The following is a 16,946-nucleotide window of genomic DNA, read 5'->3' on the forward strand; positions in this document are numbered from 1 at the left end:
GTGATTAAGTAAGTAGAAAAAATAAGACCATTGATTAGCTTTGATTATGCAAAAGAAGTAAGCCAAAAAAACGATCACGGCCCCAGGCTCAGATGGACGTGGCGCTACATCGTGCTGAAGCGATTAGTGTGACGGCAGAAGTGAGGAGAGCGCTAACCTGTTATGTCATTCCCGGCTGATGTGGCAATAAGGTGTCTCAGGTTTCTTAGAGTCTGTGTTTTATGTGCCCTGTTTTGTGTTTTCTCTCTGTGTGTGTTTCTTTATCTCTGCCAAAGCATCCTTGGCACAGCCAAAAGTAAGGGAGTATTACCTTTGCTGCGTGTGGTCAGCACATCCAGAGCCACGCAATAGGCCCGGGCAGCCAAGCTGTATTCCTCCCTCTGAAAATGAAAATTCCCTGTCTCTCGTTTCTGGTTGCCGATGCGGATGCGGTCTGCAATGGGCAGAGTTAATGGGTCCGGTTTCTCTCTGAAGTCCAGCAGCTGCAGCTGGTAGAGTAAAGGAGCCCAGGCTGGAATATCAGGCTCTCTGCACATAAACACAAAAACAAACACAGTCAATATGAAGGAGGCTAGATGTATTTGTATTACAAGTCCCTAAGGTCCCCAAAGCGCTTTACACATCCAGTCATCCACCCATTCACACACACTGGTGATGGCAAGCTACATTGTAGCCACAGCCACCCTGGGGCACACTGACAGAGGCGAGGCTGCCGGACACTGGCGCCACCGGGCCCTCTGACCACCACCAGTAGGCAACGGGTGAAGTGTCTTGCCCAAGGACACAACGACCGAGACTGTCCGAGCTGGCGCTTGAACCGGCAACCTTCCGATTACAAGGCGAACTCCCAACTCTTGAGCCATGATCGCCCCAGCTTGTGTGTGTGTGTTCTTAAGTTATTGTCTTAACTGTTATTAAGGCCTTATAACTGTATTACTTTGTGTGCCTTTTTTTCTTGCTCCTTTTTCCCAGTGGAATTGTTTCTACATGAGACCAACTGATGGCACTGAGTACATCAGTAATCCTGAATGGAATGAGTACTGTTATCCCTGATGAGCCAGGGAGGAAATAATGGGGCTGCAGAGCTGGATCTAAGCAGAGAACAAAGAGGAATAAATATAAACCGTCCATTCCAGCTATCATCATGAGGGCTGTGAGATATTGGCAATAAGATCGATGAGCTTGGAGCGCTGATAAAGTCCCAGAGGGAATACCATGAGTGTAGAGTGATGTGCTTCGGGAAAACGTGGCTGAACGTGCACTTCCCAGACCACAGTATGGCACTACTCGGCTTTAAAACTTTTTAGCCTTAGAGAGCTTTAATCTGGATGAATTTCACTGTGAATGAAAAGGTGGCGCGATCTTGGACACGTTAGTCTCAAGGAAAGTTTCTGTGACCCAGTTATTGAACTGATAGCTGGTGGTTAGCTTCCAGGATTATTTAGTCACGTCACTGCTTGTGTTTTATCTTTATAGCAAACTCTCCAACAAGAACAAAAGCATCACTTCTCATCCCCTAATGCTGCTCTTAAATTTAAAGACACGGACACAGCTAGAAAGATTTTTTTTACAAGATTTTCAGTTGTGGCTTACACCGGTGCATGTTACAAACACTGGTACTTATACGACACTTTTGTCTTTTAACATGAACAAAAAAAAATCACATGGTAAATTCCCTAACCCCGTAGGCCCAAGTGTGACATATTTGATACATGACGTTTTGTGAGTTTTTGACACCTGAAAAACTTGAATAAACTTTTGAGGAAAAAATTATACAAATTTAATTCCAAAAACACTTCAGTTTCAAAAAATTTGAATTTTCAGGCAACTAGTTAATGATTCAGGTTTTACAGAATTAAAGTGATGATCAGTCTGGTATCTTTTTTGTTGCAGGTTTTACCAGTTTGTGTTCATTTATTATAACCTCTTTTGAACACTAGAGTTTATAATAAATGAACACAAAGTAGTAAATAACTGTCATCACCTTTTCTGATATTTGACTTGATATTTAAGCCTCTCTCTGCGCTGGTACGCTCTCAGTACAGCGTATGTTAAATTTCACTGTATCCAACAGGTCGCAGACCTTAAAAGCAACAACTTTAAAGATGCCTGAGAGATCCCGGTTCACTTAAACAGACCAGAATTTGACACTGGTGTGAACTCTGGAGCTGTCAATGTGTTCAGTTCACTCAAGAGTCACTCAGAAGGAAAGTTAATTTGGTTCTCAATCATCTGGCTCCTGTGACCACATTGCACACAATGGCCCATTATCAGTTTCTGTGTGGAAGCTCTGATTCAGATGGGGTGTGTGTGCATGTGCGTGTGCGTGTGTGTGTGTGTGTGAGAGAGAGAGAGAGAGAGAGAGAGGCAGAAAAAGAGACAGAGAGAGCCAAGACAGAATGCTACGTTTTTAAAGGTTCACTCTGAAACGACTGCAATACGACAAGCGATGAAACAATAATAGAAACTAACACCAAAAGCAAAAGTATTTAATTAAGATCACAACACAAAGGTGTTCCTGCAGAACCCCATTCAGCCTCTGTTTACTGCAAAGTGATAATACAAGGGTTTCTTTAAAATTAGGTTATTAAATATTCACACCGGTTGCGTCAGTGGCACAGTTTCTTTTTGTCTAACGGGCCTGTAGTTGTATCCTCGGCCTTATCCTGGAAGGCTGTGTCAGCAGGTGGGATCGGATTACCCTTTCACCTCCCCTCCCTGGAGACTTCATCCACTATCGCAGGACACACAGGAGTGTAAAACCAGCATCTGAGCCAAGCCCTCAGAAACTCGAGCCAGATCCCCGCCCTCACATCTTGAAAAACTCTTTTAGAAGTCTCTTTTAATTATTTAACCTCAATGAGCTGTTTTTGCATACTGCTGCAGAGAGCTGAATTGTGCAACAGGTGTCCGAGAGCAGCGGCAGAGACAGAAGTTGAGCTTTTGAAAAACACATGGCCTGTGTTGCATTTTGTAATGTTGGTCTTTCTAATCATATCCCGCTCACGGCATGTGTGTTGCAGGCATAACACCATCGGTTCGTACTGCACATACTGTAACTGTCTGTACGCTTACTGTAGCTGCTTCTCTCTGCTCTTATCTAAAAATATTACACAATCTCCAGACTGTGTGTTATGTAATAGCGCCTGACATATAACAATAACTCAGGCAGAGACCGGCAAACTCCGACCTTAACGTGCCCAGTTCCAGATTAAAGGGGATCTGTGGGAATTCACCCCTGAATCCACTGATTAACCACCACAATCTGAAAGTGCATCCAACTAAACTTCTTTTACTCACCACGAAGACTCAGAATTTATAATCTGTTTTTAAAGTCTGAGTCTGAGTCTCATTAGTTTATTACAATAAGTATGGCTTTCTAGCCAAATATAGCACTAAAATGCCACCAGATCTCAATCCAACACCTTTGGTATGTACTGGAATGGGAGATTCTGACCATGGATTTTCAGACCCTATTAATTCAATGCCAACCAAAATCTCGGAGGAATGTTTTCAGCATCTTGTTGAATCTTTGCCACGAAGAATTAAGGCTTCAGTACAAGCACAGTGTATCTAATAAAGTGGATTATAAAGCTTTGAGTTTGAGAACCACTGCTGACGATAATGATAAACATAAATGTTACAGTGAGCAGCGACTGAGAATCAGTTTATTCCATCATTATGTAGCGTGGACTTTTGAGCGCTCTATACTGAATAAACACATTCAGACTTGCAAATCAGTGCATAGTACAGTAAACAGCAAAGTGTTCTTACAACTATAAATAGCCTATCACAGAATTAGCTCAAGCTGCTTCACATATTTGTTCTACTTTACAAGAGATTTGGATTAGTTTCTACCGAGAATAGTAAATAAACCTAAATATCTCATTGAGAAAGAAAGAAGTTATTTTGTTCGGCCTACAAAGAGATCCGCATTGAATCGAACATTTTGTTCAACGTTAAAACCTCTCACTCATGTGTCATTAGAGATCGATTTTCTCAGACAGAAGAAACACTTTGCTGCTCATGACTCACAAAGGATGAGACACAATATTTGGGAAGTGATGATTCATCTCTTATTAATCGCTGCAGCCACACAGCTGCTTCAACGTCAACTGTGGCAACCGAATGTGCCACAGCAACACTCGACTAACTCCAAGTGATGTGCTACCCTGCGAGTGAAACTGAAGTCGCGCACAGGCTCGGGCATTAAACAAAATAAACATGACTTTCGAGATGTTGAGAGTAATCTGAGAACACAGCCTGCTGACAGATCTATAAGGTTTAAAGTGTCATACGGGTCACTGATGATTAGCGCCACACCAGTGTGCTACTACACCGAGCTTAGCCAATGAGCCCCAAGGGTCCTTTTAGTGCAAACAGGAAGCAGAGCCTGTTGGATGGGGTGCGGCCTCGCTGCAAGATCCCAGTGAAACCCGAACCTGTAACTACAGCCCAGGTCAACTTCCTAAAAAGTGAGCTGCAGAGTCAACACCCTCCTCCGCTTACTCCTGGCAGCCTCTCTCTGCTGCTGTTGGAGAAACTTTGGTCATATATTAATTAATTAAGTGTAATGGTGTAACAATTGCAATTTTTTTGTACTTTCTATAGAACTAAACAAAGCCAAAAGTTAGATTTAACTATTAAAGGTTCTTTGGTCTGTTTTACGTTCTATTCACCCAAGATTTGTAGCCACGTAGTCTGAACCAGCGAGTTTTGCTGTGTATTTGGTGTTCTATGAATTAAGACTCTTTCTAGAAGCTAACAAATGTAGCAGCTGTTGGAAATCATCGGTTGGTATTTTGGCAGGAGGCTGTTGTATGGAGTTATTGTTTAAACTTAACAGCTTGTTTCCCCAGAAAGTTGATTCCTTTCATCTGGACGTAGCGTTTTCAGATGATGCCCAGATGATCAGAATCATTTTCTTACCTGGGTGGTTGAGTATCCATCAAGACGTTTAGCAACTTGTAATTAGAGTTGAAACAATGACTGAATACCGACTATAAACTGTGTTTACAGGGTAGACACGGCCCAGTGTTAATTTTGTTGACCAATCATTTTTGGCATTCATCATTTCTGACGAAAACAAGACGATAACTAAATAAAAACGAATGCACGTGTGCAAAAAGTGATGAAATGGACAACTTCATCAACACCTAAATTATGACTAAAACTAAATTGCACTTCAGTCTAAAGACTTACAGCTCACGTCTTTATAATGACCAGCAGGGGTCGACTTTTCCGGTCGCAAAAAGAAGTCAAATTTCTTTGTAAAATGAGATTAATTCTCGCTTTAGAAACTCTTTTCTGAGGAGTTTGTGACTTTATTAGTTTGAAGTCTTTTAATTTAATCCAGCATGATATTAATTTCATGAATTATGGTCCTATTAAGAGTAAAACAGGATCAAGTAGGGCATCCTTTAGGACAGGGGTCAGCAACCTTCAACATCAAAAGAGCCACTTTAGCTCCTCCTACCAAACAACAGAAGAGAAAGCCACATAGGCAGGTAATGGGGTGGGAGAATGTATTGATCAGTAATCGTATCAGGAGGAGGAATTTTATTTTGAGTAGATTTTGAGTAGAAGGTGAGTGATATTTTGTCTTGCTGACACGTTGTTGTTCTTTTAGACACTTTAAGTACAACAAAGTGGATTCTGATAGGTCCACTTTGTTTTAACCCTCTTTTTTCCTAAGAATAGATATAACCTTACATAGTATCAAAATTGCAGATTAACCTTGCCAAGCTAGCTAGCTAGCCAGCACCCTGTCCTCTAAATTGGTCACGTCTACATTCAATAGTATCGAAATGGCGATGGATTACAAAGCAATATTAAAAACGACTTCAAAAATGTTGTCAACAAATCGCCGAGTGCCAGAAGTTAAACCCATCCTTTGTAGTCGATGATAATGGCATGAAGTTAGAAGATGTTTAGATGTGCAAACTCTCATGAAAGTTGTGATGAAGACATTTATTTGGACTGAAGTGGCAAATGACACCATCTCATCATGCAAGAGGTTTCTTATGGCAAACAAAAGTCACATAAGTTGTTTGTTTTTAAGCTATGAAAGCCGTTGATTGATTGATTGACGAGTTCCTGTGTTTCCATATTTGTTTGTTTCTGTTCCTTAACCCTGCTGATGGAAGTGTTTGTAATTTGTAATGCTGATGGTAATTTGGACTGGCTGTTTAAGACAGTACCTAAAAATTATTGCTGTGACTCCCTTGTATTGTGGCCGATCACTTTTATTATAAAGGATCTTGTTATTTGTACAGTTATACGTTTATTTAAAAATGAAAGCCTGATTTTAATCTGTTCCTCATTTTCAAAGCGTGTTGCAGAGAAATAACTCTACAGGTTGTCGCCTGACCAAAACTAGAGCAACGAGAAGACATACAGAAAGGTTATCTGGGTCGGAGCAACAGGACAGAGCCCGAGGCTGTGAGGGATCAAATTTCTAGGTGTCACAGAAGCAGTTAACGCCTTAAATAGACTTTCTTACAAAATTTACAGACTGAATGAAATGCTGAAATGTTACAGCAACAACACTGATATACTCAGCAGAAATTCCACAAATATCCCATTTCTGTTATCTCCACTGATGAGAACATTGTCTGCTTCGAAGCGCAGTGACTTTACTGTGTGGCGTTTGCGTGACGCGGTTGTCTTTGTCATAATGGGCCTGCAGATCAGATTAAAGCAGAAATGTTTCCACACTTCTCGTGCTCATGTGAATGCGAGTGAGATAAGGATGCGCTTTTCCCTGTCACGGGGCGAGTATGAATTCATTATAGATGACTTTGATTCATGTGGCTTAGCAAACTTCCTCATTAAGGTGTTTGATAGTGCAGCTGACTCATGCTGTTATCTGTCACGCAGACCCCTGGCTGCTCCGAATGAAAGGAAAAACTCCCTCGGAGGAAAAATAGTGGTCACTTTGACGTCACGCGCTCCATAAATGATGGAAAGGACGGCGATGTGCCTCATCCTGGTTTCTATGGTTACAACCGCTCAATATACCGTAATAAATGCAGTGTGCAGGTGGTATGATAATGCAAAATGCACGAGGATTTATGAGGCTGTTTATTTTTTCCGGTGGTGAAAACATGTCTGTGCGGAGCCTGTTTTGACTCTTGGATGGACAGCCAGCATCAATACAGCCACGCAAAGAAGCTTAGCTATAATCCTGGCAGTGGTGAGACGTCGCAGCTGTTTTTCCTCGCCTGCTGCCGCACTAGTTAATTTGCAGCAAAACAGCCTCATATTACAGTCAGAGATCAAGAAACCAAACTACCAGTGTAAGACTTTTCAGCTGCTGCCGCCGCATGCACTCTCCTCTCCTGTTTGTTTTTAGTTCCTCCTCCAAGAATGAACCAATGAAACTGTGCTCACAGGGATCAAAGACATCTCCTGTCTGCATACTGGTTCTTGAGCCCCTTGAAAGCCCCCTTATAAGCTACAGCACATTCTACTTAGGCCTGTTAAAATGAATCTCATCTCAGCTCTGGGCTACCTGCAGGGCATACAGTGGATTTTTAATCATAGGGATGGGTACTTGTCCAGTCGTTTCAGAGAGACTCGAGAGGATCATTTGGTTATACAACTTTATTAAGTAGAGAAAGTACAGTACGTCCTGTAATTATCTGCCTGGCATGGGTCAATGTCAGTACTAGTACCTTGTGTAAAAATGACACGAGGATGCGAGTGCAACAGAACTATGCAAACATCAGTATATCCAGTGCAGCTTACTTGTGAAGATCCCACTGGTTTCACTGTAACATGTGAAAAAATAACCAGGTTGTGTCCTTGATGTCTAACACAAATTAACATTGGCTACATTTTGGATTTTTTTGCCAGCAATTCTCTTTTTTAGGACTTTCTCAGGTCCCACCCGTGCAAGTGTGAGTAAAATGTGTGTCCTACAAAAAGGTTTTCAGCTTTTATGTTTAAATTTACTGCATACTGGAATATTTTCATTTTATACAGTAAAAGAGACGTCGCTTTTTTCTGCAACTCACCCAAACAATTATTTAAGTCACTTTGTTAGGTACACCTGTTCAGCTGCTCATCAGCCAATCGCATGGCAGCAGGTCGGTTCATTTAGGCATATATTAAAGGTGTCAAAATGATGTGCTGAAGTTCAAACTGAGCATCAGAATGGGGTAGAAGAGCCATTTAAGTGACGTTGAACATGGTATCATTGCCTGACCTGACCACAGTATGAAAGATGGATGTAGCTACCATGACATCATCCATCATCCACAGTCCCATTTTGGAGCCTCAAGAAAAAATTCCCTTATTGCCATCTCAGTTGCAAAAAAACAGAGCAGGTCTGAGCATGACTTGTGACTGACTAATCTGTAGCCAATCAGTGTGCGGTTTTATACCACAGCTAATCCTCCACTCTCAAGTAGAGCTTAAGATTTTCAAAATAGACTTAAAAAATAACCAAAAAGATTGAGTTAGTCAGTGAACTCAGAAGGTAAGCCTTTACAGAGTTCAAGACAGAAAGCTGTTTTTTAATAGACTTCTATAGATTTGAGAGTCTTTTGTGACCACCATCTGGTGCTCTAAAAAAGTCTAAAACACTTTCTCTGAAAGGACAAGACCATAAACTTCTTGGGTGCCACTGCAGTCAGCTAAGGAGAGACAAATTGTAACAATTCAAAGCAAAATTGGACAAAAGTGGACACCAAAACTGTTCAATAGAAGATTTGAACATTGTTTTCTGGTCTCATGAATCTCAGTTTCCACTTAAATGTTCATACTGAATGCTTCCTCTGCCAAGTAATTACTCAGGGTTATGGTGAACCTTTAATGATGAGGACTATTTTTATGTACTCGTTGCTTAGAGTTGTTTGAACTGACTCAGTATTCATGGTGAGCAAACAGATGACGAGAGAGATAACCAGCAAGCATCATAAACGGCACAGAGTTGCAGTGGTTAGTGCAGGACAAGAGCGACACAATAACAGGACTCAGGTAATCCTGCTGGTGTAGCAGATCACTGGATTTAGAGATTCATCAAAAGCCACAACTTATTGCACATCATGGAACATATACAAGGAAATATTATCGTGTCATAGCAGGAAGTAACAACAGTATGCGTGACTTATAGTTTTCACTAAGTGTACCAGTAAGGAGAATCAGTCTCCAAATAACAAGAATCCTGGAAGTACCTAACGTAAATGGAATGTGGTCAAGAATGTGCATAAATATGGACCAACAGGTTTCATGTAATCCAGTTTTTGAAGCCTGAAGCTAAGCGTTTTCACCTTTGCCATTTTTACTTTTTAAAAACAGGCATCAGAAGCATGGGACAGATTTGACTGTGAAACCGAAAGACACTCTTCAATCATATGTTAGGCCCTCCCTAAAACATATCTGGCTTTATCATCAAAGAAGACGGCAATCAGTGGTGGAAAGAATCGACCACGATAACATCAGCTGAAATCTCAGTTGACAAATGATTTTTTGTGTGTGTGTTTTTCTAAACAAACTGTTAATGGAGCTTAAAGCAAGAAAACCCTTGCAGCAAATGTGAAGAATTAGAAATTTGATGAAATATTTACCCATTAAAATAAATGTATTTTTGATTTAAAAAAAATCCATCTGCTCTTAAGATCTAAGAGCGAATTTGCCCCGCAATAGGACGCCGGCGAGCTCCAGCTCTCTGCAGTCAATGACTGAGTGAAGAAAGTTCAAAGCTTTGCAACAAAAACAACACCTTTTCTCTGACTCACAGGTGAGCAGGAAGTTTCAGTTTCTACCTTATGCAATAATCTGAAATCTCTCAGCTTTGAGGCTCTGATGTGTGGCGGCATCTAGATGAATTATTCCCCTCCACCCCCCCCCCCCCCAAAAGAAAAAAAAGGCTCAGAGCTCTTGCTGAGTGTTGGGGAGGATAACTGCAGTCTGTTTCCCTGTGAAATTTACCACTGCAAGTCATTATCTGTTAAATCACTCTCACTGTTATCTGCAGAAGAAATCTTAGCCCTGGATTGACTCTTAAGTCCATAATCAATCAATATGAACAAGCAGCTATCTCGGAGGTGTGCACGCTCCGGTCAAGAGGCAATTTCTCAGGCAGCCCAAGGCTCTAAGATTTCGTTTCAGTGGATCCACTGAGATGTTAATGTGAAGCGATGGCAGCCAGGTTCTTTCTTTGGGCAGACATTATGTCTACTGATTATATAAACCAAATATTTCCCAGTTTTGGATTTCACACTGGAACTTCAAAGCTCACAACAAATTCAGAGGAAGGAGCCAAAATATCCTGCTCTTTGAAAGATGAAAGTCCTCCTCCTCCATTACTCTTACACTTCACATAAATGTCTGCCTACTTCAGCGGAGCCCAAGCGTTTTATGCTTCCTGATTGGATGATTTAACTTACATTCAAATCGAAAAATTCCTTTTTCTTCCCTTTCCCCCCCCCCCCCCCCAGAAAATGTGATTTGAGCATAAAATATGGGTGAGACGTTAATTACCATTCAACGAGGTCTCCTGTTTGCCTCCCTCTGTGTTTGTGAACATTAATGTTTGATCACAAGCTTCTAGTTGCTTTATGTGTGACATTCTGGGCACGGAATAAATGTCATAAAGAGATAGCTATCAGAAATTAATTTCCCTTCTAAGTCTGAACTGTCAAATGTGCATGTGCCGAAACCAGATAAAGCCCGCCGAGAAAATGTCACCATTTCTGCAATATCGTTTTGCACAACAAACAGACAGGAGCTATCACGCTCCCCCCGAGTCATTATTAAACAAGATGTAACTTTGAATCGGCGGTTGTTGCTCCCCCGTGCACCTGTGCACAGCTACACCTGGCCTTGGTGCCTTTTTTTCCATGTTCGACATGTTTAAAGAGTCATTTACGAGCACGCATGTTGACTCTCCTGAAGGTGGGCTGCGTGTACATCAGACAACAACGTCATGGCCATTATTCACTGTCACTTCGGTGTCCAGGAGAAATATGACTGCCTCAATAAGTGTGTCTCTATAATCTAACCAATTAAAGCCAAAGCTTCTTTTTACCAGCAGCCAGCTGTGCCTCCCTGTGTAGCCTGTGAATGAAAAGCAGCACCCCGAACTCCTGACCTATTAGTCAGGTTGTCATGGAGGAGCAGCCCGTGTCTGCAGGCTCTTTGTCTCTCCCTCCATCTCGTTGTGTCGACTATGAGACCTGAAGCTTTAATCATGACTAAAACATCCAGATTTCTTAAGAGGAAGGGCTTGGCTTTACTCAACCTGAGCCTGTGGAAAAGGGACAGGTCCCTCTCATCACAGAGTTCTCAGAAAACAAACACAGACGAGCACATTTGCAAAGAATTCCAAGCCATTTATGCTCCTATTATATTCGCAAGCACACTTGTTTTCCTCTGCGGATAATGCATTGTTTTGGCACATGAGCTCACTTGTTTTGTCCTTCACCATCTGGAATGACAATATGAAACATTATCAGAGTGCGGCTAATCCCATCAGTGCTATCAAACAACAGAGACTGTTTCATTTATAATGAGATCTCGTAATGAGGCTGAGTTAATCCCTTAAGCTCGAGGACTGCACATCTGATTTTGATTTCGCAGCGAGGACGTCAGCGGGAGTTCGTCCTCAGCAGACGTGTGATGACGGTGCACTGACGTCTCAGTGCGATGAGTCATGCTCCACGTCCCCGCTGACGGTACCTCTTCATCACCTCAACACACAGACACACACACACACACACCAGTGCCACTTGTCACTCTCCTACAGATCTCTCCTCTGAGCTCCTCGGCTGCACTCGTCACCTCACATCCTTTCACAGCAGCAGCAGCAGCACATTTCTCTACTGACAACCACTGCATGAGCTGATTTGCACAGGCACACTGCCTTCTCTGCCTCAACCTTCAGAGAGCATGGTACCTTAAACATTAACCCACCTATGCAGTGTGTATGTGTGTGCAGTGTCAGAAACAGCTTGCCCCCTCCAGTATCCCATCTGCTTCCATTCTGCTGCAGTTCCAAATGAACACATACGTATAAAGTGGCCACTCTTGTGTGTTTTCCCTCATCAGCCTGCTTGAGCTCACTCCACAGGAGAGCTGTAATTTTCCGAGTTTTAAATGTGAACGTCAAGTTGTAAAATCATAATAGGAAGTGTCTTTTGTGAGCCACAAATGACGAGCGGGACAGGGTGGTCCTGGAAGTCAAAGGATCCCAGAGGCAGGTTCTGTGTTTGAGAGAACGACGAGGAAGATTGAAAGCAGCTATGAATACAAAGCAACAAAGACCAGCGTATCCACTAAACAAAGTTTGGCATATGACATGCCATCGGACCACATCAGCAGCAACAGTTTATAGCTGTTCTGGACAGCATCACTTGGTTGTCATACAAAGAGGAAAGAAGTAATAACCTTACTAATTATAGTAAATTTTAGACCGTGTCTTTTAGATGCTCGTCATCTGAAGCATGCTGACCTCTTCACAAGGCTTAATGGCCTTAATTTAAATTTCACACAGCTAACATACAGCACAGTTAACCACGAGCTGCTTTTAAAATCAGGTTTGTTCAGCCATCTAGTCCTTATCATGCTCCACTAATCTCTGTGCCTCTCCATCTGTGTGTTTTGTAGACAGCAGGCATGGATGGTAAAAAAGGTGCTGGTGGGGCTGAAGAGCTGTCTCACGTGTGGTCCTTCATGTCCCCCTGCACAGCAAACACTGGAAAACAGGCTTTTGTTGTAATATGGTGGTTGTTCAACACAGCATGCAATACCTAAGGCCACAGTGGACCAACAGTGTGGTGTTTGAGTGCAGGCATCATGTTTTGACACCAAGGAGAGTAACATTTCAGATATGAGAGTCGGTCAGCAGGTACAGATATTGACGTCCCTCTCAAGAAGAGTAAAACGGTTAACTGTATTCTGTAGCGGGAATGGGATATATAGTTTATATAGAGAGTTTTACCTTAGGTGGAAATGTTTGGGTAAAAAACAGTTTTTAGCTACGGAGATGATGAGGATTAATACAGTGTAATAACAAAAACATAAATAAAATAATCACTATTTTATCATCTCAGAGGCCACAGCCAAATGTTGCTGCTGATCATTTTTTTGTCCTTTTATAAATTTTTGAAAGCTTAAGTTTTAGTTATAATTAATCCTTTTTTTCCCTATTTCCTGTGTTTGTTTTGGACCTGAGCAATGTGATAACAAAAAACATACTAATATAGCCATGAAGAATTTATAAGACCCCAGCCACACAGGCCTAGAGGCTAGTCCACAAAAAATGAGGGACATGAGGTAAAAAGGAGAGTGGCTGCGAGTGGTTGCTTAAGGCTGATGACAGTCACAGAGAAAATAGAGCTATAGTTTCCCCAAAAGTTGATTCATCTGGACGTAGCGTTTTCAGTGGAAGAAACATTTCGTCACTCATCTAAGTGACTTCTTCAGTCTCAGCTGACTGCAGGTTTCCCCAATCTTATTAACAGTACATTTGCATAATGACTGAAACTAGCCCACTGAAGGAACAAAGGGCTGTGAGGTCAGTTCCTTGATCATTAATATGCGAATTGCGAATTCTAATGACCATTGATCAACAACCACTGATCAAAGCCCACTGATCAATGGCCATGAGTACCATTCACAGAGAGTTCAGTGGTGCTAGTTTCAGTCATTATGCAAATGACTTAATGTGTTTAATTATCCCACAGTGCATCCACTAAGACAAACTCTTACTGTGTTTTTTCAGTGAGTCAAATTCTGCTATTACATTTTCAAGTAGTAATTAAAACTTCACTCTGTTTTGGTGATGCACTATGAAATATAAACTATGGATGAGACTGATCTCAAAGCTAACTAGCATTGCATCCAACAAAATAAAATAAAATAAAACAAATGATGGCTTATGGAACTGGATCTGGAAATCCGGCCTCAAGCATTCACACAGTTTACTTTGATGAGAAACACTGAGTGTATATAAAGGCTTTGTTTGTTTACTCCCAAATTATGTACTCTGATTACTTATTTCACCACTGTTTTTAGCCGTTATGACAAGGATCATTCTAGTGGCCTTCAGATAATATTTTAGGTATAAATTGCATAATTGCAGAATAATAAATCTGTGAAAAACCACACCACAGCAAAAGTAGAGTTAAGGGGAAAACATGTAGTGCCAAGTTAACCGGGCCTATCAAAGTGGGATAAAAGAGGAACACAATAACCAGCAACGATAAATAAAAAGCTGAAAGTAAGCACTGTAAGATTAAAACTAGACAAGAATTATAAATCCTTATCCAGTACCAGTGTTACTCTACCAGGCCTTACTGCTCTAAAATAAACAGTCTACCTAAAATTCAATAAAAGAACATTTCAGTTTAGGAGATTTACTCTCCCTCTAAATACCCCCTGCCTGACCACAGAAAGCAGAAGTAGATATAAATGAGGGCAGTGCTATATTACAACCCAGGCTGTCGATGTGAGAGATAAGCCTGCTAGCAGTAGGGGAAAAAGGTAAACATCCAGGGAGATTAGATGAAGGACATGCACAGTTCAAACAGTGGCCTGAGTGGCAAAATACTGCTTGCGGCGCCAAAACAACTTCATCATCTAGATTTCAGACGGAAAAGCAAAAGGTCAGTTCAGCTCAGATTTAATTTTAGCTAATTTTAGTTTGATATGTTAAAGCCACAATCTACTGGGCAGTTGTAGCAAGCAGAAGTAGGCATGCCGACTCAAAGCTGAGCCTGATCTTATCTAGAGCGTGTTACAGCTGTCAGTGCTTGCTGGTCTGCTCCTGAAGCCTGAGGACTGGGTGTGGTTTCAAGTCAGCCTGCTGTCTCTTTGCTGGGAAAGGGACACACAGGCACACACGCATAGACCAAAAGCTACAGTCGAACTTGTTCAGGTCACGTGACACAAGTGAAGCCAAAAGTTCATCTTGTTCACATCTGCTTCTGGAATCCCTCACTGATGACAAACAGTGAAGCGAGGCACAAAGTTGCTCATAGTACTGTGAGTTATACCAAACAGCCAATTGTTTGCCTAACTAATTTTGCACAGGGTGGAAACACCCGTGTGGAGATGAATGGTTTATGTAAACGGGTTTTCCACAGAGGAGCATCTCAAAGGTCACATTATTCATTTGACCCAGGTGGTTCTGCACAGTGAGTCACACAGAGGAACTCCACCTCAAAGATTTTCTGAATGGACAACATGGTTAGATTTAAAGAGACGGGGGAGGTGAGCTTGTGTGCACTAAAGTGACAGACACCAGTGCACTTGCGTGGCAAGTGAGTCATCCTACCTGTCTGCTGGCAAGTAACTAATGTAATGGAAAGCAGAACTGCCAGTTCTTGGCCGTGTCTTGTTACAGTGGGTGATAGGAAGAGAGATTAGCTTGCATAAAGAACAAATGCACACACATCCTAAATGAGCATGCTGGTGGTCCATAGGCGCTGCACAAAGTAGTCTACATGATGGAGCTGTACACTGTCACGTGGGGGCGGTGTCAAAAGTATGTCTCTTGCTTGGCTCATCTCAAGGATTAGCCTCTGTCAGGTAGGACACACAAGTCACAGAGAAAAATAAAAAAAAATTAGTGAAGTGAAACCAGAAGTTCATAAGTGTCCAAAACTGGGCCCACCAGGCATCGTCTGTACTTCTCTTTTTGAGCTTTGATGGTTTGAGGTTCTTCGTCTTTGTGGTGACCTTTGATGTTGTTTCCTTTCCTCCTCAAGTCAACATTTCAACCAACCAGCATTCAAATTATGTTTAGTGTCATCATAGCTGCCCACTGTGAGCTTTTTAGAGGACTCCAGTGTGCAAGTTTGACTACTCTGAATTCCTGTAATCCCTGTCTCTAGCTAGCCAAAGACCCATTAAAACTGGCACCAGTGCATGGCCATAAATCACACACAACACCCTTTTAATTATTCCTGCAACACAGAACACGTCAAACTGCTTTTCTGTCTGTGTTTTGGACACGAACAAGCCACTATGCCAGTCGTCTATCCTTACTCACAGTCATACTTAATCAGGCTTGATCATTGTGAATCTATTTGTGCGCTTTCCTGCTTAAAGAAGTGTCGCTGGCACCTGTCTGCTTCCCTCCCTGTTGGATATGGGTGTGCCTCAGAGGCCTTGAGATTTCCACACTTAGCTTAACATCTTCAAAAATGTAAACAAACAGAGTGCTATTTCAACGGTCATTGTATACTGTCTGTTTGTTCCAACTAAATATTTGTTATTTTATGTCACACACGCACATGCGTACACTTGAAAACTGACAAGCTGTTTTATCTGTTTTACAAAGGCTGGATGTCCCGTATGTCCGAGTGAGTAGCCCGAGGCTTAACATGAAGTAACAGTTAGATTAAAAACAGGAAATGAATTAAATGAGTGCGCAGGAAATACTTTGGTAGACTTTAATAGCCATGTAACTGCGTCACTTATGCTATTTATAGACTTTGCTCACTGTCCATTGTTTTTTAGATCGTCACTGGTGAACGTTTCAAGCTTTAATTGAATAGCGAACCCACTTATATATTACATAACCGGTTATATTTAAGCCGTGTCCTTCATTCCCAGGTGTCACTTCAATTAGTCACCTCAAAGTTTATCTTGGGTCCCACTCTTTTGGGGTCATTAAAGGTTAAATCATCAAGTGTCTGTATATCCTTGACATTCCTTGATCTCTGGTGACATCACTGCTAGCGTCAGCTTGTCAGTACTCATTCACAATATTGCATTGTTGGTTAATGGGGAAATTATGGGTCAGCAGGGATAGTGTGTGGACAGCCCGTCTACCAGCAGAGAGTGTCTGTTGTCAGATGGCGGTAGTGTCAAAAATATGTGGTACAACCTGTCTATTGGCTACTGTAGGTCCTTAAAACAGCTGCCAAGAAGAGCAACATTATAAAAACACAAAGAGCTGAAGTGAAACTGAGTGTTAAAAACAATGCCTAGTG

The 16,946-nt window shown here is 41.7% G+C and overlaps 1 protein-coding gene across 1 annotated transcript in view; it reads right to left on the reverse strand.

Moving 5' to 3' along the window:
• The window catches only part of fkbp16 (FKBP prolyl isomerase 16), a 32,423-nt gene that overhangs the window by 5,127 nt on the left and 10,350 nt on the right, over window positions 1–16,946 (reverse strand). The window contains exon 4 of the mRNA XM_085169304.1: window positions 311–528. Within this exon, the coding sequence (XP_085025430.1) occupies window positions 311–528 (218 nt within the window). The remainder of the gene's footprint in view (window positions 1–310; window positions 529–16,946) is intronic.

This window comes from Neolamprologus multifasciatus, chromosome 7 (genome assembly GCF_963576455.1).
Source record: "Neolamprologus multifasciatus chromosome 7, fNeoMul1.2, whole genome shotgun sequence".
NCBI lineage: Eukaryota > Metazoa > Chordata > Actinopteri > Cichliformes > Cichlidae > Neolamprologus > Neolamprologus multifasciatus.